Below are 27,492 nucleotides of genomic sequence, written 5' to 3' on the forward strand. Positions count from 1 at the left end.
AATCATCCCGAGACTTTCAGGACAGGAGCGGACCGGAGCTAGCCAAAAGTTTTGAAAATTTCGCGAAGGTTCGTCAACGGACGCCAAAGTTATTCCAAATAGAATGTTGCGGATTTCCTATGGAAAATAGGTGCTACCTATAACTACCTACTGGCGAACGTCGGTAGGTAATATATATATATATATATATATATTCAACATATATCTCCAGAGGAAATAATTGGCACGCACTCCCAATCTCTGAAATCAATATCCTCGGTATTCTTTATTCAGCTTACAGCATTACAATCCTTAGAGGGACAAACCAACGCGTTTCGCTATCCGCCGATAGCTTGGTCACGGTCAATGTGTCTAATTCAAATCCACCAATAAAAACAGTGTGATGCTAAGTCATGTGATCCATGACGTCAATCATCAGGCTTTCCTGTTCGCAAAGACTTCTGGTCCTGGTAGTTTTTACATTTCTGCTAACCATGACTATAAATTGGTGTTACATTCGTGTAGACTATTCACTATCATTAACACAGATGTCAGTACACATTGTGCATGTATGAACACGTTCTTAACAGGATCATACCCCACTGCACTCGACCGCTGATAGTAGCGAGTTACCACATCGAGAATAGTTCTCTATTGGGGCTATATTTACCAGTTCAGTTATATCATAATGAACATTGATTTTGGAGGGGGGGATTTTTAACCTGTGAGGTTCAATGTATAATGTCATCTGGATCCTATATATTTCAATTTTATTTCTTAATAATTATATGCCCGCCAGTGGGCTGTCATCACTCCTGTAATTAATCAAATATCTACAAAATAATCATATTCCATTTTGTCATGGTAACCAAAACACAGAAAAGTTAAGTTACTAAGGTAATCATACATATCAACATGTATTCCATTGTGATTGACGTGTTAGTGTGAGCCTCTTAATGCTTATTTCTCAAAATAGGTGAACTCGTAGGTAAACATCCAAACATCCAAACATCACTTTTCGTCGGGCAAAAAATCTATGCGACAAACTAGTGCACAGTCATTATCAGGACAGCAAGAAAAAGAAAGGAACACAATGGCTGACAACTAAAGGCTTCAAAAAGTGCCACTCGTGCAAAGTCTGCCAAATAGCCAAGAATGTAACAGAGGTCTCACTACAAAATGGAAACAAGAAGTGGCAAATAAAAGATCTTATTACTTGTAAAAGCCAGTTCGTGGTATATGTCATCGAATGCCCGTGCCCACTCAAGTATACTGGCAGCACAAAGTGTGAGCTAAAAAAACGAATTTTGGAACATGTAAGAGCCACAGTGAACAAAGACAGGAGTAATGCTGTTGCCAAGCATATGGAAAGCCACCATGGGAGTGACTGGAAGTTACTTTGTTTCTATGCCCTGGAGACGATCCCTATGCATGACAGAGGTGGAGACCGTGAGAAAAATTTGAGACGTCGAGAATCACGTCAGATTCTGAATTTCAGGACCTACACCCCTTGGGGGTTAAATCAAAGCGAAGAATTATATATTCATTTATGATGTTTATAAATTTTGGGAGGGTGTTTTTTGTTGATGCTCTTTGTTTTGAGAAATAAGCATTAAGAGGCTCACACTAACACGTCAATCACAATGGAATACATGTTGATATGTATGATTACCTTAGTAACTTAACTTTTCTGTGTTTTGGTTACCATGACAAAATGGAATATGATTATTTTGTAGATATTTGATTAATTACAGGAGTGATGACAGCCCACTGGCGGGCATATAATTATTAAGAAATAAAATTGAAATATATAGGATCCAGATGACATTATACATTGAACCTCACAGGTTAAAAATCCCCCCCTCCAAAATCAATGTTCATTATGATATAACTGAACTGGTAAATATAGCCCCAATAGAGAACTATTCTCGATGTGGTAACTCGCTACTATCAGCGGTCGAGTGCAGTGGGGTATGATCCTGTTAAGAACGTGTTCATACATGCACAATGTGTACTGACATCTGTGTTAATGATAGTGAATAGTCTACATGAATGTAACACCAATTTATAGTCATGGTTAGCAGAAATGTAAAAACTACCAGGACCAGAAGTCTTTGCGAACAGGAAAGCCTGATGATTGACGTCATGGATCACATGACTTAGCATCACACTGTTTTTATTGGTGGATTTGAATTAGACACATTGACCGTGACCAAGCTATCGGCGGATAGCGAAACGCGTTGGTTTGTCCCTCTAAGGATTGTAATGCTGTAAGCTGAATAAAGAATACCGAGGATATTGATTTCAGAGATTGGGAGTGCGTGCCAATTATTTCCTCTGGAGATATATGTTGAATGTGTATCGGCGTGGCTCTGCCGAGGTTCCGCACCGTCGACAACACGGAGCCAATTGTGGTGTTATATATATATATATATATATATATATATATATATATGTATATATATATATAATGGGCTCGTTTTTTGTGTCAGAAAAGTTTAATTCATTTATGCCTGCCAGACTGTAATCTGTCTATGTGGGCTAAATCCACTCAACACAGGACTAAGAGACCCACTCCCATGTAATTGTTTAAATAGTGGGAGTGTGAAAGCGCCAAAGAAACTCAAGTCGAGCCTCTGAAGACGAGCGAAGGCTCAGAAACGCGTCAGGCTTTTAATCGAGACATGAGAGCTGCAGACCGGCATGCGGCGATGTCCTTTACCCGCTTGAAACTGTTGGCTGCTGGATGAGTGCAACTTTACCTGTGGGCACCTTGGAGCTTATATATATATATATATATATATATATATATATATATATATATATATATATATATATATATATATAAAATGGGCTCGTTTTTTGTGTCAGAAAAGTTTAATTCATTTATGCCTGCCAGACTGTAATCTGTCTATGTGGGCTAAATCCACTCAACACAGGACTAAGAGACCCACTCCCATGTAAAATAAATTAAAAATAAATCAATTAGATGAAGAAAATCAATTCAGAAAGAAAACGTTTGTAAGATTAATATAACGGTTGCTGCTACCCAAGTTCTCAAAAAACAGCTTTGCAGTAGTATTTAATTTCGTTCTTCTGTTTATTTATACTTTCAGATAATACAATGCCAGCCAGCCAACACTTGGTTTGTTATAATAGGTATTAACCATTTACTTCCTCAGGGCTTCAATTCCATATTGGTGTATCCCATTGTGTTCTAATCACGGACGCCACAGACACAAGGCATGGGACAATGCACTGTTACTGGGATACAATTCCCCAGACACCTCTTACTACAGAGTGATAGGAACACTATTAGCAATCCTGGATACACCAATAAGGAATTGAAGCCCTGATGAAATCGACGGTTAACACCTACCATGACGAAAAACGTTTTGGCAGCTGGAACTATATTATCTGAAGGCACACAAAATCTGAAGAACTGAATCAAATACTACTGCAACTCTGGTTTTGTGGATTTAGACTTCCAGCAACCTGTATATACATTAGGTGACTCTGTCTTTGACCTGAATGCTTTCCCCACCCGCTGAGCGCCCATAGGAGCTGCAAATTGCATTGGCTTTCATCATCATAGCTTTCCTGAAAAATGTCTGAACTATCTGCATGCACTGATGTTTCTCTTGCCACCTCAACATTTGCAAGTTTTCATATTTACTACTTACATTTATTTTGTAGGTAATACTGTTGCTATTTCCCCAAAGGGAACATTTGTTAAAAATCAAAATGTGAACTAGCGAGTTCTGCAAGTACCCTGCTTCACATCAAAGCACAAGCAGACTTGAGTGGACATACATTGATCACTAGCAATTTCTAATCAACAAGTACATTTAAAGATCATTTGATGCAAAATCAGGATATACGGGGATCATGTCAGGCCATGCACCATCTCCAAGGGCCTGGAGAGGGCAATTCAAAAAATGCAGACAACCAGATTGCCCAGGGCTGGCTATTACTGGAAAATTAGCAAGAGCTCTCCAGCCAGTACTCTAGTCAACATTTCAACTGTGAAACTAAGGGGTTTCTGCACCAGCCCCGGAGGAGAAGACAATGGAAACCCTCCACACTGAGCCTAGGTCCATGAAGAATGTATGGGTCTGCCTAGCTGGAGCTGTGGTGAATGGAAGGCACACCTCCCTGCTGAGGAGCTGAAGTGCCCTCGCCACGATGCTGTGATCTTCCTCAAAGACCACAGAGGCCGAGCTGGTGAAAGGATTTGCCTGGTATGAGCCACAACAGGCTGAGTTGGCCCCATAGAAAAGAGGTTTCTCAATTCAGATGTTCAAAAGAAGTGACACCAAGCATGATCATATCTGGTACCATGAAACAGCGCACTGCCTTCAAATGTCAAGAAAGGTGAGCCTGCTTTGTCTCTTTACCCTTCCAGTGGCCTTAAGTGACTGTTCTTACCTCCTGTGATGACCTATGGAAGTCCTGAAGAATCTCAACTTTGACCACCAGCCTGGGGACCTAAATGACGCTCTTCCATCACAAAATCTCTAAACCTATCAGTAGTTTCTGAGGTACAGTTTAAGTGTTGAACATCACCAGTTATTCTCAAATCCAAAACTTAAATCTTCAATTTTAAGTTTAGACTATGAAGCTATTACCTGTTACTGGATATGTTTTAATTTTACTGTTTCTCAGTGTCTACAGCAAAAAGTCTTGACTGCTTGACCCAACTACCCTAAGAATAAAATGAAGTATTTGGTCATCCAGATGGAATGCTACGGTATAGTGGACTATAATATTGATACAGTGGAATTTGGTATTGTTGCAGTTAATGCACAGGCGCTTCTGACTGCCGTGGCAACCCCAGATAAGGTTTGCACCAAAAGTGAGAGAAAGGATAATGTTACTTACCCTGAAAGCATCTGTTCTTGGCATGTAGTGCTGTAGATTTGCATACTCCTGCCATCTAGTGTTGGGTCTGGATGTGTGCAAGTTGATTTTTCTTCAAAGCAGTCTTTCGAGTCACAAGGTAAAGTGACTCCTTCTCTTGGTGATCATGCGCCTGGGCATTGACTCCATTGTTAGATTGTTTTCCCACAGGTGGGTGAGAATGGAGTGTGAATAAGTATCAGTAAAGAGACGTCCATGCATATGAAAGGAACTGCAACGGGCAGAGGTGTCCAGGGTGGAGGATGAGCGCAAGTGGATCTACAGCACTACATGCCAAGAAAAGATGCTTACAGGGTAAGTAACAATCCTTATGAGGCATCTGTGGCTGTAGACACAAACGCTTTGCACAGACTGTAATGCAGTGCCCTCCAAAAGCGGTGGCTAACCTGTGGGTGTTGCAGTTGTTTCGAAAAAGTGTACATAGCACTGCCTGACTTATATTAGCTTGTTGGTGTGCTACAACATCCACACAATAATATTTAGTGAAAGTGTGTGGTGAAGACCATGTAGCTGCCTTACATATGCCAGCTATTGGGATATTGCCCAGGAAAGCCATAGAAGCCCCTATTTTACAAGTAGAGTGTGCTCACAGGGTGGGGGTAAACGTTTTGACGTAACATGTCTCAATACATTCAATTATCCATCTAGACATGCCTGATTTAGATATGGGCTTTCCTTTGTGAGGGAATAAAAAAGCAACAAAGAATTGTTTGGTTTTATGGAAATCTCTGGTTCGGTCAATGTAGTACATTAGAGTCCTTTTAACATCTAGTGTATAAAGAGCTCTTTCCGTAACTGATTCTGGTTTTGGAAGGAACACTGGTAACTCAACTGATTGGTTAAGGTGGAAAGGGGAAAACACCTTCGAAAGGAATTTTAGGTTGGTGCGAAGGACCACCTTATCCCTGTGCAGGTGGAAGAAAGGTTCTTCTATGGCAAGTACATAGAGCTCACTGACACACCTAGGTGAAGTAATGGCAATCAAAAAGGCGACCTTCCAAGAGAGAAATTGGAGGGGACAATTATATATTGGTTAAAATGGTGGACGCATAAGTCTGGTAAGAACAATATTGAGTTTCCATATGGGTTCAGGTGGAATTCTGGGTGGAATTACCCTTTTAAGGCCTTCCATAAAGGCCTCAATGACTGGCACTTTGAACAAAGATAAGTGTTGCCTGTTTTGTAGATAGGCAGCCACTGCAGCTAATTGTAAGCGTATTGAAGTGTAGGCAAGGCCAGAGAGCTGTAAATAAAGAAGGTAGTCAACAATATTTTGCACAGTTGCATTAAATGGATCAACGTGCCTATTACGGCAGTAAAAGGCAAATCTTTTCCATCTAGGTGCATAACATGTTCTAGTTGTAGGCCTTCTTTAAGAATGGTAATACATTCAGGTGGGGATTTAGGTAACTGAATTCTATGACCTCAAGAGCCAAATCACAGGGTTGAGTTCCTTTGGATTTGGATGCTTGATTTCTCCATGTTTTGAGTGAGAAGGTCTGGGTTGAGGTGAAGCTTCTTGAGGGGAACTATAGAGTTCGATTAGTATGGGGAACCATGGTCGACGAGCTCAAGTGGGAGCTATTAGAATGCGGGTGAGAGACGTCTGCCTGAGCTTCCGAACCAAAAATAGAAGAAGAGGGAGAGGCGGAAAAGCGTAGACAAATATCCCGAACTACTTCATCCATACAGCATCGCCCTGGGATAATGGGTGTGGGAACCTGGAGGCGAGGTTTGGACATTTTGCGTTGTCTGCGGTTGCAAACTGGTCTATCTGTGGGAAACCCCACTTGTGGACGTATGGGAGGAGGACTTGGGGGTGGAGTTCTCACTTGTGGACTTGTTGCCGAATACTGCTGAGGAGGTCCGCAAAGCTGATGTCTGTTTTTTGGCAGTGTTCTGCTAACAGATGGATATTGAGATGTAGTGCCCAACGTCAAATGGTCTGAGATAGGCGTGATAACTGTAGAGAGTGTGTCACCCCCTGTTTTTGTACATAGTACAATGGCTGTAAGTTTGTACGTCCGAACTAAGACAACCTTGCCTATTAGGTGAGGTACGAAGCTTTCAATGCTAAGAGAACAGAGGAGGACTTTGAACTCAAAATGATTGCCAGCTATGAAAAACAATTGGTATTTGGGGTGTGCTGGATGCTTTGGGATGTGAAAGTAGGCATCCTTTAAGTCTACTGCTGACATAAAGTCGCCTTGCTGGAGAAGTGGGATCACTTCATGGAGGGTGACCACATGGAAATGCTCTGACAGGTTGTAATAATGTAAGGGCCTGAGATCTAAGATGGGCTATAGTGAGCCATCCTTTTGGGAATGAGAAAGTACAGGGAAGTATACCCCTGATCCTTGATGTTGCAAAGGAATGGGCTCTATAGCTCCTTTGAGCAAGAGAGCTTGCACTTACTGTTTGAGTAGGTTTTGATGTTTCCCAGAGAGTTTGTGTGTGTGAGGTGAAATGTTTGGATGTGTGGTGATGAGCTCCAGACAATAACCATGTTGGATAATGTCCAACACCCGCTAAAGGCAAATGCTACTTACCAGTATGCATCTGTTCTTGGCATGTAGAGCTGCAGATCTACACACTGTGCATAGCTCGCCATCTGATGTTGGGCCCGGATGTTGCAGTTGTTTTTCAATCGACCCCTGAAAGGTGTTAAATGATGGGGGGAAAAGAAGGGAGTTACTGCTTAGTGATGGATGAGGCACTACGTGAGGAAGCACCTTTGCCACAACCTTTGGCGTTGTTACCCCTGTATGTGCCCCTTTAATAGCCTTGTGAAGAGAAACTGGGAGTTTGTGGTCGATATGATAAAGAGGAGGCATTGGAAGATGCTGATTTTGAGCCTGCCCTATATGAAGAGCAGTGAAAGTAGCCACGGGGAGTAGGTGTTTGGAGTGCACTCATGGATTTGGCAACCTCTGTGTCCTTTTTCATCCTTTCTAAGGCTTGATCAACTAATGGACCAAACAGGTGTTCCTTGTCAAAGGGAACATCTAAGAGTGTTTGTTAAACTTCTGGCTTGAAGCCAGATATACGCAACCAAGCATGTCTGTGAAGCAACACACTGGTATTAATACCCTCCTGTACTAGTTCCTGCCCCTTGTTTTATGTTCCTCTGGGTGGTACTGGAGGAGGTCCTCCATTTCCTCCCAGTGGACGCCATCTTACCTGGCTAACAGACCTTGTATATGTGCAATTTGCCAGGATTTAGCAGACTGCAACGCTACTCGCTTCCCTGAAGCATCACTCTTTATCAGGAGGTGCAGCGTCAGCTCTGGTTTGCAATTCAGCCCTCTTATGGGCATTGGACACAACCAATGAATTGGGGGAAGTTGCCCTCGGATGTAAATAGGGTCTGAAGGTGCAGCTTTGTATTTTTTGTCGAGCCTGGGAGTGATTATACGTGCTCGGGCAGGGTCTTTAAAGATTTCATCAGTGTGACGCATCATCTTATTTAACATAGGGAGGTACTGAGTAGCCCTATGTGTACTGGGTTGGGTTTAAAAGAGGAAATCCTTATCTATAGGCGCTTTATGGAGCGGGACCTGGTGGAACGCTGCAGCTCTGCTGATAAGCTCCTAATATGAGGTGGTGTCATCAGGAGGGTATGGTTTGGTAGGGCACAGGTCTCGATCGGTGTTCCCTGGCAGATCAACGTCATAATCTGGCCAGGAATCTGTTGGGCTGTGGTGCATCATAAGAATCACCCCCTCCCCATGACCACCTGTAAAGGAATGTGGGGATCCCTGTGGAGTAATATAAAACGGGATCACCCTGTGAATGAGGTGGAGAGGGTGGAGGTGGTGGAATGAAGGGTGGAGGAGGAGGTGGTGGTGGCAGTGGAGAAGTAGGTGGAGGGGTGTGGAAGGGAATACTAGCCTTGTCTGTCTTCTTCTTTTTAACAGGCACCGGAAAGTCTACAGCTTCTCCAAAAGAAAGTTGGCGCTTTGATGGAGGTGGAGCCGACACCACTGTCTTACCTAAGACGTGGCCAGTCTGAGGCTGTATGTGTAGCTATTTTTGGTGTGGATTGAGCCGTTCTTGCATCGTCTGGCAGATTGGTTCGACTGGAGTACTGGGAGCCAATAGTGAAATTTCAGTGCCAAAAGTTGTTTCGGTGCCAAAGTGGTTGGAGCCAAAGATGAAGAGGGTCGGCTCGGTGCGAAAGCTGATGGCTTTGGCCTGCTGGCAGTGGTGGCCCGGGAGCCTTAAGTTCGGTCGGAGCCAAATATTTTTTTGTTGGCGGGAAGGGAGCATTAGTACTCACAGTACATTGACCGGGTGGGAGGTACTGCAAGTGGGTGTCGATTTCTATGTCGGAGCTGGAATCTTCTACAGAAAACGCCTCTTCTTCGGCCTACTGAGCGAAGCTGTCAGGTGTTTTGTTGAACTCCCTACGCTGAATCGCCCTGCAATGTGCCCTTCGGTTCTGTAAGGTTTTCTTCAACCGAAAAGAATGACAAGCCCACAATCTTCTTTCTTTTGTCCAGAAGACAAGCAAAGGCTGCAAACCTGATGGTTGGTCGGGTACTTAGCATTGCACCTCGGGCAGAAACGGAATAGAGTCCGTTCCATCAGCAGGGTATTCTAAAGCAAAGTTGATGAGATAGAAAGAGAAGTCCGGAAGGGCGAAGCCCGAAGGCCGAGGGTGTAGTGCGAGCCAACGGGTAAGTCTTCCAGATTTTTGAAACACAGTGATGGGAACGCGTTCGATAACAATATTGACAAGGGTATGGGTGGATTACGAACCGAAAGGAGTCCAAAACGGTCTCAAACCGGAGCACAGTAATACACATTCAAACCCAACGGCGGAAAGAAAACAATCTAAAAATGGAGTCCATGTCCATGCGCATTACCACCAAGAGGAGGAGTGCTTTTACCTCGTGACTCGAAAGACTTCCTTGAAGAAAAACAACTTGCACATATCCAGACCCAAACCTAGATGGCAGCAGTATGCAAAGCATGTGTATCTACAGCCACACATGCCTCGAACAAAATAATTTTTTAACCCAGTGCTATAATGACCATAGCAATCTGTTCTCCCATATTACTTTTCCACAGGTGAGACAACAACTTACGTTACTCTTTTGAAAATCACTTGGCATAACTATTACTTCCATAATGTAAAGAATCATGCAATGAGGGTCTGACAATGTCGCTCTTAGTAGCAGACAAACCAAAATGCTGCAAAAGGCAACTGTAATGCAGTTCACAACGTTGTGGTGATCCTGAAAAAATGCTTTAAAAATAGGTGCCAAATATAACAATAGACAGAAAAGGTGCATTAAAGAACAAGATCAGTCGTTGAGCCTGAATTTATAGACTTCTAGGTGGGGCAACAATCGATGCATGAGTGCAGAAATATAGTCAAGATGAATAAGATCAACTCTCCAGTGAAAATATCCTGTAAGCTTCTTGACCAACTATAGGAGAAGAAGGTGTTAATTACTGAAAATGAAACAGACAAAGGGAAAGAGAGACATTTCTAATGAAGGATTTTTAAACTTAAGGAAAGCGGAACATACCGCACTAGAAAAAGAAAATAAAGTTTCAAAAACATTTTGAATGTAACAGAGAAGACTAGTAGGGAATACTGCATGGAGGCAATACATGACAGGGTAGGGAAATCAAAGAAAAATATAATAGTACAAGGACTGAGATTAAAGGTAATTGTGAGTGAAAAGGAAGTAGAAAAAGGAAGTGACGTGGCAGGTGGCTGGGAAGCACAGTTAATATTTTAGACTTACTGTGCGAGAGGATAGTCCGCTTGGTGTGCTCGCATTTCAAGTTTCGGAATAATGCTTGTGTCACTAGGCTCCGACTGGCTCTGATCACTGCAAGTAGAAACATTTAATGATAAAGAAACTGTCATACACAAAGAACACAATAAAGCACTATATTATGTGAATCATTAGCTAGGTCCCTACCTGATGGTGCTTGGCTGTACAGCCATGTTTGTGATTCCTTTGGTTGGAGTTGAGACTGGGCATGTGTGAGACATAAAATTAGGAGTGGATTTCTTTGGCCCAAGCTTACTAACTCCCTTGTACCTAGAAGGTGGGTCATGATAGGGATCCGTGAGTTGCAAGAGGCAGTAAAGCTTCTGTGCGGACAAACTGACAGACTAACAGACAACCTCATAGCTACATTCTGACTAGCTCTTGGTCAATGTGATTTCTTGGGTTCAGTGGAAAAAGGGAAGTGCACACAGTAGTGTTCTACTCCACAGCTACTTTCAAGACCATGGACACTGCTTCTTATTTATAGCATTCATGGTACGTACGCCTAACTAAAAAGCATGTACACTACTTCAGCCGCTCCTAGGCGCCCCGAAAAAGAGGAACGATGGTACACAGGGAGTTAAAGTGATGTTCACAGCAGCACTCAAATTGCTCAGAAGGGGACATCAGCACCTTCTGAGCAATTTGAGTGCTGCTGTGAACATCACTTTAACTCCCTGTGTACCAGACAGAGGTGCTTAACCTTTTATTTCTGCGGACGCCCAATGAATGAATCCCCCCTCCCTGTATCATTATTGGAATCTGCCCCCCCCCCACCCCCCCCCACACCCTCCAATGAGTCATTACTGCTAGCCGAGGGCTTCAGTCTAAGCATTGTCGACGATTTCAACCGCAAAACGATACACAAAAATACAGGAAAAAACATTCACACAAATTATGACACATTTGATTTAATTCGCTAGCACATATAAATGAAAGAAAATCACAATTTTAATGTGAAGGTTGGAGCTTTTCAAAATTCAATTGAGGTCACTCATTATCTCTATTCTGTTTGAGGCACTCACGAATCGCTCTAAGGATACTAATTTAATTGTTAGTCTCCAATTTCAAATTCCTTCACATTTACAGTACATTTATAATTTTTCAGTTGTACATGTAGCTTATTTATTTATATACACTTTTATAATCTGTTAATGTTATTTAATTTTCTAAGCAGTCGCGGACCGCCTGAGAGGGCTTTGCAGATCCCCAGGGGTCCACAGACCACAGGTTGGGAGCCACTATTGTAAGATAGATTTACACAAGTAATACATTTTAGAGTGGGGGGAAAAGACCCAGCTCTTCAGAAGGCAGGTATTTGGGAAATCACTGGACCCCAAAGGTGGTTTCTCTCAACTTATTAGGAGAGGATGTTGTAGTATCCTTTATTGAGTTATACTGTGTGTTGTATTATTTTTATATAGTGCTTAGTGCTTCTTTGTGGGACACTTAAGCACTTACGACACGTGTAGCACGCTACACAGCGTGGATGGATGGTTGGTTCGAAGTGTGTTATCGTTGTTTGGAGCCTCAGTGGGAAATGCTTCCATGTCCCGTGTGATAACCACAAAGTCATCATGTTATGTGGCGCAGTGGTTGGCAGCAAGTGGACAAGTGCATAGATATTGATGTCAGACGGGCACCACCGGTCCCATCAGTCTGATCGCTGCCCTACATGTTGCACCCTGTGCACCCAGCTTAGCTGGATTTTGATGTAGGCACTACGGTTTGAGCAGTCTTGGCCATACATGTTTTACATAATGTGAATCTCTCACACACAGCCTTGCTCCGAGAAGTAACCCAGAAATTAGACCACACCCAGAAGCCTGATTTTGCCGGCCTTTGGGTTTATTTACTTTCGCTGTCTTTTGGCTAGGTTTATCCTATTGAAATATCATTTACATACATGAATACATACATACATTATACTTGCATGAGTACAGTACTCATGCCATGTCACGTGATATTTGGGGGTGATCAGTACAGTGTCTGTCTGCTTTAATTTGTTCATTTAGCCACAACACAGACCACAAGTTGATTGGCCAGTGTTGTACTCTTTCCTTTAAGGGGCTTCAGTCACTGCACCAAACACCATCAGGACCACTGCCAAACAGGCTTAGAGATCATGGTTGTCACAACACCTTTGCAGTGATTTGTTTGTTACACTATGTAACATACCATTTAATTTCTCCAGAAGCAGAACAAGGGAACCACTTGTTCAGCATCGTAATTCCTGGAATTAATGCACTTTGTTTAAGTCAAAGGCAAAGTGGACAATTGCCAGGGTCCCCTCCCTCCAAGGGGGCCCTGTGAAAGTGAATTATTTCTTTAGCTTACTTCTGTCTGTTTGTTTATCTCAACCTTTGGCATATGATTCAATATTGTTTGGCACCACAGGGCTCAAAGTGAAAGAAAATGTGTAATAAAATTCTGCGTTCTTTTCAAAAGAGGCCCCAAACATCTTTCTTGCTCAGCGCACCGAAAATCCTAAATCGTACACTGCAAAACTGTGCATTCTGTAGTATCCGTGACTCCTGAATTTTATTCGAGTGTGAAAAGTAATATTTATGCAGCCACTACGCAGCAGTAGAACAAACATAGAGTAGGGCCCAATCCACAAAGGTAAACTTAGACCTGAAGTATAAGGGCCCAATCCACAAAGGTAAACTTAGACCTGGTGTCTAAGGGCCCAATTCACAAAGGCAAACTTAGACCTGACGTATAAGGGCCCAATCCACAAAGGTAAACGTAGACCTGAAGTATAAGGGCTCAATCCACAAAGGTAAACTTAGATCTGAAGTATAAGGGCCCAATCACAAAGGTAAACTTAGACATTAAGTATAAGGGCCCAATCCACAAAGGGAAACTTAGATCTGAAGTATAAGGGCCCAATTCACAAAGGTAAACTTAGACATGAAGTATAAGGGCCCAATTCACAAAGGCAAACTTAGACCTGATGTCTAAGGGCCCAATTCACAAAGGAAAACTTAGACCTGAAGTCTAGGTTTTCCTTTGTGAATTCGATCCTAAGTTGTCAGTGCATTTTTGGTCCCAACAAGATTGTCACATTTCTTATCCAACGCAGATAGGACAACGCACAACAAAAATGTAACATCCACAAAAAAAACCTAGAGATCACTGGAAACTCCCATCTCCAGCTCTGCCTTTGCTCTCACACTATCCATATACCAACCACAAATGTCCTTAGAACTTAGAGCACTTCGTGGTGTGAAAAGAATAGAAAAGCATTTGCAATGCAATAGGTCTCGCATTTGCGAAATTTTAAGCTATTGGCATTGTAAATGACAATGCCTTTTATTTATATGTTTTCAAAACCAGCACATAGATAAAAGATTTGTCATTTACAATGCCAGTAGCTCAAAGTCTTGCAAATGCGAGATCTATTGCATTGCAAATGCTTGTTTCCATAGGGAAGGAGTTGCTGGCGTTGTCCGTCCTGTCCGTTGTGCTGGAGTAAAAAAGGTAGGTGAAGAGTGGTCCTTAGGGGTAACAGGGTGGTTTTAGGGAGGGGGAGCGGGGTATCGCCTGTCTCACATCGATTGAATGGGGTGTATTTAAATATTTAAAGGAAAGAAATGTTTACATTTATCAATGTTTGGTTCGATTAATATATGAAATATGAGAGATATGGGTTCTGGAGATTTCAGGAATTGTAAGCAGTTAAAATATTTTCTGAGATACGACTTTGTTAGCTTGCCCGTAATTAAGTTGGTGTGTTTGAAATGAAGCGTGGCGCCTGTAATGGCCAAGTTGTGTAGGTCCTTACCTGGCGAGAAGGCATTGTGGGGCACGTGGGATTTCACGTGCAAACCAGTCAAGTTTAAAACGTGTGTGACTCGAGATTAGGAAGGTGCACGGGGTATTGTGGAGCGCGATGAAATTAAACGTTCAGATTCAGGAGATTAAGAACAGTGTTTCCGGGTAAGAGCATTGAAATAAAGGTAGGACTGGTTTTGCTGTCACGTAGCGTGGCGGCTATTTTAGGAAGACAGGATGTTTTCAATATTTTAAGATTGGATGCATCGGATGACAGATTGGGGTGAGCAGTTCGTTTTTTAATGGACTTGAAATACCTTTGAATTGTAGGTCTGAGGTATTGTGGAGACAATTGAAGAGGCAAATAAGTTGAAGGTGACTTTTTCTGGTATTATAGGCAGGATATTTTTGAGCATGTCTGAACGTATTAATTTAGGGAGTCTATATAATAGTTCGATGGAGGATGGGATTATGAGCATGTTGACTAAATTTTCAAATGATTTCAATAATAAAATGAAAGGAAATTGGGTGATATATTACATAGTAAGGGTATGATGGTGCAGGATGAAAGATTATATTCAGCTGGAGAAGGATTTGGTGTAGAGAAAAGTGGTAAAGTGAGTAGGAAGAGGAAACATCTTCAGGAAAAACAAGGAGTAGAAAAGAAGTTTATGAAAGGGAGTCATGAGAAGGGATTTGGAGCTCAATGAAAATTTGGCAGTGTTAAGTACATACAAGGGGACCAAGTTAAGGTCCAGAGAAGTATGGGAAGCAGACTCATGAAACAAGGAAACATTCCTCGGTTTGCTGTGATGAATCCTCTGGGAGTGCAGAGGTGGAGATAAGTTGTTCCTTGGATTTTGAGTCAGAGGAAGAGTTAAGAGAAAATACTAGGCAGTCTGCAGTCTTGGCAGAAAATAACAGAGAGCAGGAGGCTTTGATGGATCCCTTGGGAGAGTATTTGTTTGATTCCTTATTGATTAAGGATCCTTTGTCACCAGAATGGACTCCAATTGCTCATGTAGCATGGTACGTGGAGAATTGGTTGAGGAAACAGATTCCGAAAGATGTAAGACTTCGCTTGAGACGGAATGTCCAAGACCTAGTCTGGACAATAGACTAATGGTGACACCAGAACTAGATGCAAAGATAATTGCCTTCATAGGCAAAAGTGGAAGGGATCCTAGGAAAGGCTTGGATAAGGGCCTAAAATTGTGTCAGGACAGTTTATTGGATTCAACGGGTCCTATTACAAAGATTTTTCAAATGGTTGCGGGAACATACGTGGGTAATAAGAGCTTGGATATAGAAGAGTTGAGACAATGTGTCCAAAGAACTGTCTGTCTATTGGGTAATGCAAATACTGCTTTATCAGTCAAACGTGAGAAGAGTAATTTACCCGAAGTTGGTGGAATTAGCAAATAATGAAGGCGGTCATTCAGCAAATGGGTTGCTGTTTGGTGACGATTTTATAAAGGATATGTCTAAGTATGTGGAAGCTTTTAGCTCTTTAAAAAATCTCAAAGACAGATTTAAAAAGTTTTTGATAGACGTGTTTTTGGAGGGGCCGGAAGAACAAAGGGTCGGTTCCCCGGCCGAGGACAAGGTAGTACTTTTCAGACCTCATAGCAGTCAGGGGAATTCTACCCTCAAACACAGAGGAATAGAGGAAGAACACAGGTAAGTCAAGACAATATTGTTACCGCACAAAAGTTGGGCGGCAGACTTGCTCAATTTTTGGGAAATTGGTTAGAGGTAACAAGAGATCCATGGGTTTTACAAACAGTTATGGCATATCACACAGATTTTGTGAAGGAGCCATGTCAGAGATGTGGCCGTTAAATGTGGAACTGACAGCGTTAGTGGACAAGGAAGTTCAGGATTTAGTAGAGAAGAGCGCAATAGAGGAGGTTACAGATTACCTAGAAGGGTTTGTCAGCAACATTTTTCTTGTCAAGAAAAAAGACAAAGGAATGAGGCCAGTGATAAATTTGAAAAGTCTGAATGATTGGGTGGAGTATGATCATTTCAAAATGGAGGGTATTCATTTAGTAAGAGATGTATTACAAATAGGATTGGATGACATGTTTGGACTAAAAGGACGCATATCTGACAATCCCAGTTTGGGAACCCCGTCAAAGGTTCCTACAATTCAGATGGGGAGGAAAGATGTGGAAGTTTGTTTGCCTTCCATTCGGACTGTCCTCTGCCCCGTGGTGTTTTACAAAGGTTCTTCTGCCTGTGGCAGCATTTTTAAGGGAGTGATGAGTAATACTGCACTGATTCTATTAATGAATCAGTGCAGGTTAAAGATCCAGGAACACACAAATATGGCAGCATAATTAAGAAAAACTAGGGTTTGTAGTAAACAGAAAGAAGTCTTGTCTGGTTCCTGCTCAGGTAACACAATTTTGGGGGTTTCTGGTGGATACAGTAGTTGGTCAGTTAAAGTTACCAAAGGAGAAGTTGAAAAGAATAAGAAAGGAGATATGCAAGGCACTGGCTGCAGAGAAAGTATCTTTGAGAGGGTTAGCAAGGGTTATAGGTTTACTCTCATCTACGATTCAAGCTATTTTTCCAGGACCATTGAATTATTGTGCACTACAGAGATTGAAGGGAAGACACTTAAGGAGTGGTTTGAAATATTCAGAGGATATTGTTTTGACTCATGAGGACAGAGAGGAATTGGTCTGGTGGTTAAGGATCATGGAGGTATGGAATGGGAAAGCTATTTTTGGGGAGTGCCCGAGTTAGTAATAGAATCTGATGGAGTTTGGAAGGTTGGGGGGCTTGATGTGGTTCGATCATGACAGGTGGAGTATGGTCAGAGGATGAGAGCCAGCTTCGTATTAATTGTCTGGAGTTGTTAGCAGGTTCTTTCGTGAAAAAGAGTTTTACGAAGAACAGTGCGAAGTGTGCAGTGTTGCTGCAGAAGGACAATGTGCCAGCGGTGAGATATGTGAACAAGAAGGGGAGTCCTCGTTCAAAGGATTTTGAAGATCTTGCCAATGTTTTTTGAGATTATTGTCTTCAACAGAACATAACCATGCAGGCGGAATATATTCCAGGGTTGAAGAATGTAGCGGCGGATTGGTGCACAAGGAATTACAAGGATTCAAATGACTGGATGTTAGACAGGAAGGTTTTTATGGAGTTGATGGATCTCAGAGGTCCATGCAAGATAGACTTATTTGCTAACAGGCTGAATGGCCTGTTGACAAAGTTTTTCAGTTGGCGTCCAGACCTGGAGGCGATGGGGTTGGATGCATTTCATCAGAACTGGAGGGGATTGAGGCTGTATGCTTTTCCTCTGTTTTCGATGATTATGGGGCTGACAAGTTTTCTACGCAAACAGAAGGAGACTTTGGTTCTGGTGACACCCCTATGGAGATCACAGGTCTGGTATCCTGTACTTCTATAATTATCAGTGGATTTTCCGATTCTACTCCCAGTGGTTCAGGATATTCTGAATTCTGTGAATCCTTGGAGAAAAAGGCATAAATTGGTAATATCAGGGAAGTTGAGATTGATAGCATTGAACATTTCAGGTGTGTATGGGAGGTGCCTGGACTTCCACAGGGAGCTACAAATCTCATTAGAGAATCCTGGGCTCCGGGTACAAGGAAAATGTATAGACTGGCATGGCAGAAATAGGTTTGCTGGTGCATGGAGAGGGGTTTTGATCCCGCTTAGGTGGATGTAGCTGAAGTAGTGAATTATTTGTCTGGATTGTTTGAGAGTGGTTTATCATACAGAACGATTAACGTTCATAGGTTGGCTATTGCTGCCGGACAAAGGAATGGAATTACGGTTGGTCAGGAAGTTTGGTTAGGAAATTATTGAGGATTATTAGGATATCAAGACCTCCTATTGCTAGATATAATTTGGTTTGGGATGCATCTAATGTTTTACATTTTTTAGAAAATCTAGGTAAAAATGATAATTTGAGATTAAAAGTCCAGTCGCAGAAGATGACAGTTTTATTGTGTTTGCTTTCACTCAGAAAGGTATCGGATGTGAGGGCTTTGGATGTAACAAGCAGGATTTTTTCTCCAGAATTAGTTTGTTTTAATTTAGGAAGAAGGACTAAAATGAATTCTTTTTAAATTTGTAACCCCTACTTTGATGATCACGTTAACTTGTGTGTGGTGCGTGGGGTGAAGGAGAATGAAAGAACAGCAGCTGTTTTGAGACCGATAGGTGAGAATCAGTTGCTTATTTATTTTAAGACACCGTATAAAGGAGTATATTCTCCAACTCTTGCTTGTTGGGTGAAATAGGTTTTGAAGAGTTCAGGCGTGGATGTGAATGTTTTTGGAGCACATTCAGTAAGAGGAGCTTCTGCATCAAAGGCTTTTCTGCTTGGGGGTGCGTTACAGGACATTTTGAGACGTGCAGATTGGTCAAATTGTACTGTTTTTAGACAATTTTATTTTAAGCCAGTCGAGAATGTGGCTTCTAGTCTTGTGGAGACGCTTTAAACTTGCAATAATGTTAGCCTCCGGTCTTGCCATAACATTAAAATTTTCATCAGCTTTTGTGTTCAGAAAATCTGGATTTTATTTAAGACACAGAGGATAATATTATCTCACCCCGGGTCCCAGCCCAGTTTAATATTTTGTTTTTGTTGCAGCTCGTGCTCAGCAATAAGGATGACTATGAGAGGAGGCGTTCGTGGAGGGTCGTCTTCATTTGCAGGGACTTCGTGGATCTTAGGAGTTTGGACTTTGTTTAAATAGGTCTAAACAATAGAAATGTGTTTTGTTCATGTTAAATGCAGGTCGCAAAAAGAAGGAAGGTTGCTGGGAGTTCCATGGTTTTATTGCGTTGGAATTCTCTCTGTTTTGTATTCTATTTCTTAAAGGGGCTGCTGTACGCGCAGCATTAAAGAAGATTACAATAATATTCGCCTCGGTGTCTTTAATAAAATCCAAATTTTCTGAACACTATAGCTGATGAAAATCTACATATTACAAGTACCTAGAGAAATTGGTCAGCAGATGAGGTAGACAGGATATCAAGGAAGGAGAGTTAGGCAGGGCGAAGGTAAGGTTTATGGTTTGGTCATGCATTCTGAAAATTTCTAGCTACAGCCCTGCTATCAGTCCACTGTCAGAGGTTTGTCGGACCATAGTGAGTGTAGGACATGGCCTTTATACTACATATCCTGGTACACTATGCCCAGCAGACCGCCCTTCTCCACAGGCCGTACTGGTCTTTAATCGAGCAACGGACGTTTTAGATTCATCACTCTTGCATGTGACCCAGTCTCCTTCGCCCTCACCTATTCCCCTCAGAATCAGTGAGCTCTACATGTGCGGTCATGTGACACGAGCACGCAAGGTACGTCACATTACATTTAAACATCTAAAACAAAACATCAAAGATCGCTTCTTTCATTGGTAATTATATATTTGAAAGGGCAGTTCAGGCCTTAACAGAGGGTTGGTGTTGTTGGATTGTTTGTGTTGTGTCCTCAACAGATGTAAGTGGGACTTTCTGTCTAATGTGTTTTAATTAATTTGTGGTGATGCCTCAAGTGAGTAGTGTAGAAGAATTGATGTTAGAGTGTTCTACCTGGTTTGCCTGCCCTTTTGGATATTTGTGAAAGTGTTTTGGCATGTGTGTTCTTGTCTTTAAATTAATGAGAGAATAATATGTTACGCTGTGTGCAGCATAATATGATAGTAATGCTGTGAGGGATGTGGTAAATCCCTGCTGTGTGGGGTGCAAATGAGATGTTTTGCTGGAACTTATGTATGGCACATCATGATGGCAAGAGCTGTTTGGACCACTATGCTAAACAACTATATAGCACATTTTTGCTCGGTCCGATGTATGACTGTTGTTCTGTCTAATGTCTTCTGCTGCATGGTTTGCCTGTGGCAGAATTTAGCGGCATGTGGGTTTGGGAGGAATATCATTGCCAACTGGAGGGATGCCTATGCTGTTTTAGATGTCTGATATTATGCTATCAGGCGTGTTGAGATGGCTGACTAGGAGGAGTATCTGTACTGTGTTGAATGTAGCGGCTGTCTTCAGTTCGATGTTGGGATTGTTCTGCAAGTACGGTGTAAACAATACACTACTTAAAAGAGAAGATTATCATTCATTTATGAGGACGTTAATTAACGACAGATATTGAATGAATTGACACACTAGCAGCCCTCCAACATGAGATATGACCAGATGAACAGGGGCACAGTGCTGGCATCCAAAGATAGTCCATGCCTGCGGGAACCTGTTGTACTGTGGAGTTAATATATCATTGCCTGTTAGATTTGCTTATGTGCCATATTACGTGTGCGAGGGTGTAAGGGTGACTGTCAGACATTTCTTTTAAGGGCTCGTGAGTAAGCTGTGCAATTTGAAAACAGGCTAAATCATTTATGTTGTTCATACTTTGTTTATTTACTTGTTTTTTAATGTGCTGGCTTGTATCTTTTGTAATGTGCTGACTTGTAATTAATTGACAAATTGTAGTACAGATATTGAAATAAGCAGTAGTTGGAGTGATCACGCCTTCTATCAAGAACACCTTATAAAGTTAAGGGCAATCAAAAATCAGCCATTTCAGCTTAAAATTTTCAGTGGTGGACAAACTTTGTTCTGAGACGTCCCGTCCTTTCTTGGAGGCTAATTGGGTAGTCCAAAGGGTTTCAGTTTTGAAAGGTTAGATTAATTCCTAAGATTTAGGCTACGAGCATTCAAGAGCTGAGCTCCACAAGAGTGGACTGATTTCTAATTTACAGGTTTTCGATTAACCCCGGCTTGAACACGTATAGTTGCATTGCAGTATCTCACGCTATGGTCGAATATTTAGTTCAGGAAGAGCGACTGAAGATATTGTGCAAGAAGTATCTCAGGGCTTTGAAAATAGAGTGCAGAGAATGTTGAACATAATTTTATTTGCTTCCAGAAGCCAATGTAGTTCTCTGAGGGATGTGCGATGTGGGAAAATTCTATCAGGATGAATTAGTCAGGCAACCTGGAATTGTAGACTTTCAATATCTCTTTCCTTGGTGCTGCAGCGTAAACAACACTACAGTAGTCCAGTCTCAATCACACCAAGGCTCAAGTCATTTTAATGCAGTGAGGCAACAGTATTACCTGCCGGACCATTCTCAGCAGCATGAGATTCAGTTACTGCTGTGATATGATAACTAAACAACAGGATTAAGTTCTGCCATGCTCTGAGGTGTGTTACTTATTTGGAAGGAATCACTGAAGTACCGTATTACTCTGGCCACATGAGAGGAAAGCTGTCACAAAATGTGCCTCTGATTTTTAGGAGTTCTGTTTCTATACGGTCAGAAATAAATTCTCCCCTTAATTCAATGATGAACATGTTTCAGGCAGGTAGTGGTGATGCTTTTGAGTGCCCACAAGGATATGAAGCTGGATGTCCTTAGCATACATTTGGAACTGTAGTTGATATTGTTGGCCGAGTTGTTTGCCATTTGAAGAAAAAGACCAGACTACTGAGATAACTGTGGGACTTCACGTAAGAAGGAGTTTGCCACTGACGATAAAGAGCCAATTCTGATTTGCTCCCTTTAGTTTAACATAAAATATATATACCAGTCCATTTCTCCAAGCATTTGAAAAACGTTTTGCTGTCCATTATGACATAAGCGGCAGATTAAAGAGGAATAAGTTAATTGAGGAATCTTCGCCCAAGGAGGACAGCAGGTATTTCTTAAGGTCTTGTGGTTTCCTTTCCTCTCTTCATGGCATAACACAAATTTGATTTCATGAAAATATAGTTATGTTACCCCAGTACTTGCTGATAAAAGGTGGCTGGAGATGGGACTGAACTTCACAAGTTTCAGTGGCTTGCCCAGAGTTTTTTGCACTAATTTAGTGATTATAAAGTGTTTCAGGGCCCTAGAAACCACTCTTTGTTGTCCAAAGGCATTTATGATACATTCTTTGGGGAAAGTGTCGCAAATTTGTCTTTTATTGCTTAGGCTGTGCATAGATCTAATGAGGTTTTGTAGGCCTTCAGCTTGCCAGCTGGTTTGCATACAAGTTAGATTTAAGTGATATGCAAGGAACTCTTGAGAATTACTTGATTAAAGAAAACTCAGAAACAATATTAATAGTATAGTACATCCCTGTAAGTTCTCCTCACATGCAACTAACAGGGACTGCCAAAGACTTGCTGTGGTCCACAGAGTTTTTTATATTTCTTAGTTCCAGGAGTGTCAAGCCAAATGCAAATTACAAGCAATGCAAAATAATACAGTAGTCCTGAGGCAGAGCTACATGTGCAGATAAACTGAATGCTGAGGTACCAGATGTTTGTTCTTGGGTGCAATATTACCAACAGAAAAGTTATGTGGCACCAAGTTCAACTTGCTGATAAGCAAATACATTTATAAAATATGGAGAGCAGAACAAGTTACTTACCTTTGATATCACCTTTTCTGGTAGAAACTCTAGCAAACTAGAGATTCCTTACCTTAGAATATCCCCCATGCGTCAAACTGGATCTGGAAAATCTTGAGCAATACCTCTGTGTGGCGGTATGTGGTGCCGTCAGCTCTGTGTCAACGTTGTCCACGTTGGATGTGACGTGATCGGTGCCTATGTAGGTGCCACCCCTACACGCTGACCTCAGTTTGTTTTGGGACATATTCTACAACCACACTCGCGAGCCTCGTCAGAATGGTTATGACCACTTTGCAGAATCTAAGCAGGACATTCAGAAGAAACAGCCCAGTTCGCAGAGCGGGGATGAAGGAGGATCGGTAAAGAATCTGTGGTTAATAAACCCTCTACCAGAAAGGGCATTAGCAACGGTAAGTAACTTGTTCTTCTAAGCGCATATTTGTTACCTTCAAATATGAACCATAGCAATAACCTCCTGGAGGAGGGACTGCGAACTGACTCTGATCAAAAAGTCCTGCAGGATCAAGCAGGCAAAACGCTCATGTCGACAGACCTGACTGTTTAGACAATAGTGCTTTGTGAACATATCAAGCCACGCCCGCGAGCTATCTAGCATATGTCCAGGATCGACACCTTGTGTGCCAACACAGTAGTAACAACCTTGCCTTTGGTGGAGTGAGACCTTAAGCCTTCGGGAGGCTACATTTTCACTAATGTGTAGCAGATTTGAATGCAAAGTACAATCTATTGAGAGATGGTACTTTTCTGCACTGCCTTTTGCTTATTTGCTCCAGTAAATCCAATGATAACGAATCTGGTACTCACGTAAAGCGCTCTGATACCTGATATCTTCAGGTCTAGTTCGCGCTATATAAAACTCTATAAAAAAAATGAATAGCTGATCATCCAGCCTGTGTTCATTGGTGCAATCGATATAGAAACTAAGATCTCTCTTTGGATCCAAGTGATAGAGCCTCTCCTCCTCCTTAGAGAGGAGAGGGGGAGCAAAGAATAACTGGGGGGTGACGTACTGACCGGCTGACGTGAAAGGGGGTCACCACTTTCTAAAGAAAGAAAGCACAAGTCAGAAGATCCATTTTGTTCAGGTGGAAGCTGGTCTACAGAGGGTGACCGGAAAGAGCCTGTAGCTCACTCACCCTCCGTGCTGATGTAAAGGCAACAAAGAATACCGTCTTAAGAGTCCGAAGTATAAGAGGACAGCTGTGCCTGAGTTCAAAAGGAGAACACATCTGATAGGACCAAATTAAAATTCCACTGGGCCATAATCAAAGGGAAAGGTGGAAACGAGCTGCAAACCTTTAAAAAAACAAGTTGCAACAGGTGACTCAAATTGCGAGGGCTGATCCACCGAAAAGTCGAGATGGCAGGCAAATATCCCTTAACAGTGCCCAGAGCTAGGCTTTGCTGGGCCAATGGCAACACAAACATTAACAGCTCAGACAGTTTTGGATGAAGTGGGTCAGCGTGCTTGGCTGAAGACAAAGCCACAAACTTTTCCCAACGGCAGGAGTCTACAGATTTTGTTGAGGGGCGCCTGGCTGTCAGAATGATATTAACTATTTTGGGAGGAACATCAAAAACACTCAGGTGTCACTGCACAATTTCCACGCATGAAGAAGGAGCATGCACAGGTTTGTATGTAGGCCCAGCACTGCTGCTGCAACAGGAGATCCTCCCTAACAGGCAGCATGATCGGAGGGCAGAGGCTCATGCCCAGGAGTTCAGGAAACCACACTCTGTGCCCAGTCTGGAGCCAATAGGATAACTTGGGCACGGTTGATCCTTTTCTTTTTGAGAACTTGAGGCAGGAGTGGTATTGACAGGAAGGTGTACAGGAGTCCCGAGGTATGCTCTAAGCTGAATGCGTCTTCGAGCGACAGCCACTTTGGAAAATCCAACACGCAGTAGTGCTGATACTGCGTGTTCTCTACAGTGGCAAATAGATAGAGTCAAGGTTCTCCCCATTCTTGGAGAACTTGCACCACTGCGCGTGAAAACATGGATCTGTCGGTGCCACATACCAACGCGTAGAGGTACTGCTCAAGATTTTCCGGATCCAGTCAGGCCCCTAATATTCTTAGGTAAAGAATTCGCAGTTGATGTCTCTTCCAGAATATTATTGCCTTTAATATAGAGGGTGTAACTGCAGTCATTTCATCTATTAAATTTGTAAATAAAATGTTTAGTACGTACTTGCTGACTTCCATCCTGATTGATGCTGGTGTGTATCCATCAGACTTCGTTGTAGATTGTACTTCTAAGGTTAAGAGGGTGGGAGAGCAAACAGAAAGGGGATAGGGAAAGAGCAAGCAACAGAAATAAATTAACACAGAAGTATAGGGAGATGAAAGAGAATCAAGCAAAGAGGGGAAGAAAAGAAAAGTGGAAGTAGAAGAAGATGAAAACAAAACCAAGCAGAGAGGGTGAGAGAGAATTGCATATGCAGATAGACAAAGATAGAAAGAGCAGTAGGAGATAAAAGTAAAACAGAGAAGAGAGACACCCAGCAGAGGTATTTAGATCAACAGGGTGTATAACGAGGAGGGTGATCAGAGAAAACAGATGGAAATAAAGAGTTAGGGAGGAGTGGGAGAGCGATAGAGAAAAGAGAGCATGTGACAAAAAAAGTGAATTTGTAGGAGAAGGAAGAAGAATGGGAATGGGAAGCAAAGGAGAGAGAATGATCATAAAGGGGAAAGAAAAGATGATAAACAGTTACAATCTGCACTTATACTTTTGCTGAATAAGTTTTCTTCACATCATCATCTGCAGACAATAAATCTGGTTTGGCTTGGACTCCTGGGGTTTATGTGAGTGAATATTGACTGGCCACCTTTATCCTGCCACTGTATTTACACCGTTTCCTCATAATGCATATAAGAACAGAGCAGTAGCTCTATGGCTGTCATTACGAGTGGCCACTTAATTCTGATGGGGCCGCTAAAAGCAATTACCGGCTCCACTGGAATTAGGAGATCTGTGGGAACACCACAGATCTATCTATTTCATCTGGAGACTTTAGCTGCTAAAACAGATGACATTTCCATGTGAAAGTACCTGGGGAAATGGGGAGTTACCGGGGAGAATCTGAGCTTGAATTACTGATTCTCCTGGTTATTCCCCATTTCTAGTGACCTCTCCGGGTCGATCTTGTAAATGGCCGGATTTTCCCCCCTCACGGAGTTACCTGTAATTCAGGGGAGGAATAGACTCGGCCCGTTTAACAGGCCACTCATTATAGGGCCTAAAAGGCAGGCGGTGTAGAGCCTAATATCTCGGCCAGACATGTACTTTAACCATCCAGGCAGTTTTGTTGCTGGAACTTTTAAGCAGTGCCTTATTTAAATATCTACCACTGGGTGCCACTGCAATACTTCTGAATGTCTGTACTCATTCAAAGTCCTAAGCTAGTGACATATACTGACTGACTCAATACTCTGTTATATATGGACCAGTGGAATATGCTGTAATGTGGCCGCTGAATTTTCTGTAAAGTTCGTAGTACACCAGAGACACAGTTACTGAAGCTGCTGTTATTTCAAGAGGGCATGCAGAGCACAGACAGCCCACAAACATGTTATTTCCCTTTTTAAGGTCGGATGTCTTAAATATTACTGTGCCTAGCGAGACACTTTCTTTGGGTGCACAAAATGTAAAATGCAGATCTGTATAACACCTGCTTAAAGGAAAGGGCCACTTCTAAAGGCCCATAACATAGAGACAGATTAAACCTACATACCAAAAATAGTGTCCCAACACAACAGGTATATGCACAATAAAAGAGGCAAAAGCTTTTATTACAAGAAAGGTGTGCTGGTAGGCGTAGTTTCTGCTAAGCACAACAATAATGCTGCACACAACAGAAATCAAGCTTACTTGTGCACACTTAGGTGTAACACTCTCTATTTTACTATTAGAGTTAGCAATGGATGGTATTCATATGTTAATGTTCCTGAGCTTTCCTGCAATACAAAAACATTACATGTTGGGGAATACCATTTTCAATAGGATATGGTGGGTGTACAATACTTGTCTTTTTTAAGAAACCTTTGTATTTTGCATATTTGTGGGAGCTATTCAGTATCAATGTGTAATAACATGACACAACAGCAATATATTAGACCCTCCAGAATGCAATTTGTGATGCCACATAATTTGACTTTTCTTTATACATAACTTAGTCAGCTCACCATATAATATGGTCTTCAACTGCCACATAATTCCAATGACCCTGGGCATCATGACTGCTTTTCGGCTCTTAGTCAAGGTGAACATCTGATGGGTAACTTGAAGTTTGATATGTGCACACTGAATGGAAATTGATGCCACAGAAGCATGGTGACCTGCAGAGAATTGTGTTTTCCTATTCGACAGTGAGAAGCGAATTGTGGTCTCTCAATCTATGATGACACACTCCTGCATACTCACTTGTGTAGTGTTTCTGGAAGGCTTCATCTTTCGGCTTCTGTTTGTACAAATACTTCAGTTGTGTCAAATCCCGGATGCGATCGCCCAGTGTGCGGATGCCCAAGTCATGGGCAGTGAATGGTTGGATATTCTGGATCTGGGCAGCGCCTGGCGGTGATAGATGAGGATATGATAACAACGA

General features: G+C 42.1%; 1 protein-coding gene across 11 annotated transcripts in view; it reads right to left on the reverse strand.

Moving 5' to 3' along the window:
• STAT6 (signal transducer and activator of transcription 6) overlaps positions 1-27,492 on the reverse strand; it is a 760,203-nt gene that overhangs the window by 69,017 nt on the left and 663,694 nt on the right. For 7 of the 11 annotated variants that reach the window (XM_085600982.1, XM_085600976.1, XM_085600985.1 and 4 more), the window contains 3 exons: positions 27,312-27,458; positions 25,077-25,140; positions 10,659-10,745 (listed from right to left, as the gene is read on the reverse strand). In XM_085600982.1, coding sequence (XP_085457108.1) covers positions 10,659-10,745; positions 25,077-25,140; positions 27,312-27,458 — 298 coding nt within the window. The remainder of the gene's footprint in view (positions 1-10,658; positions 10,746-25,076; positions 25,141-27,311; positions 27,459-27,492) is intronic. The other 4 variants (XM_085600983.1, XM_085600981.1, XM_085600980.1 and 1 more) reach the window with 1 other exon arrangement.

Source organism: Triturus cristatus, chromosome 4_2 (assembly GCF_964204655.1).
Source record: "Triturus cristatus chromosome 4_2, aTriCri1.1, whole genome shotgun sequence".
NCBI classification, from domain to species: Eukaryota; Metazoa; Chordata; class Amphibia; order Caudata; family Salamandridae; genus Triturus; species Triturus cristatus.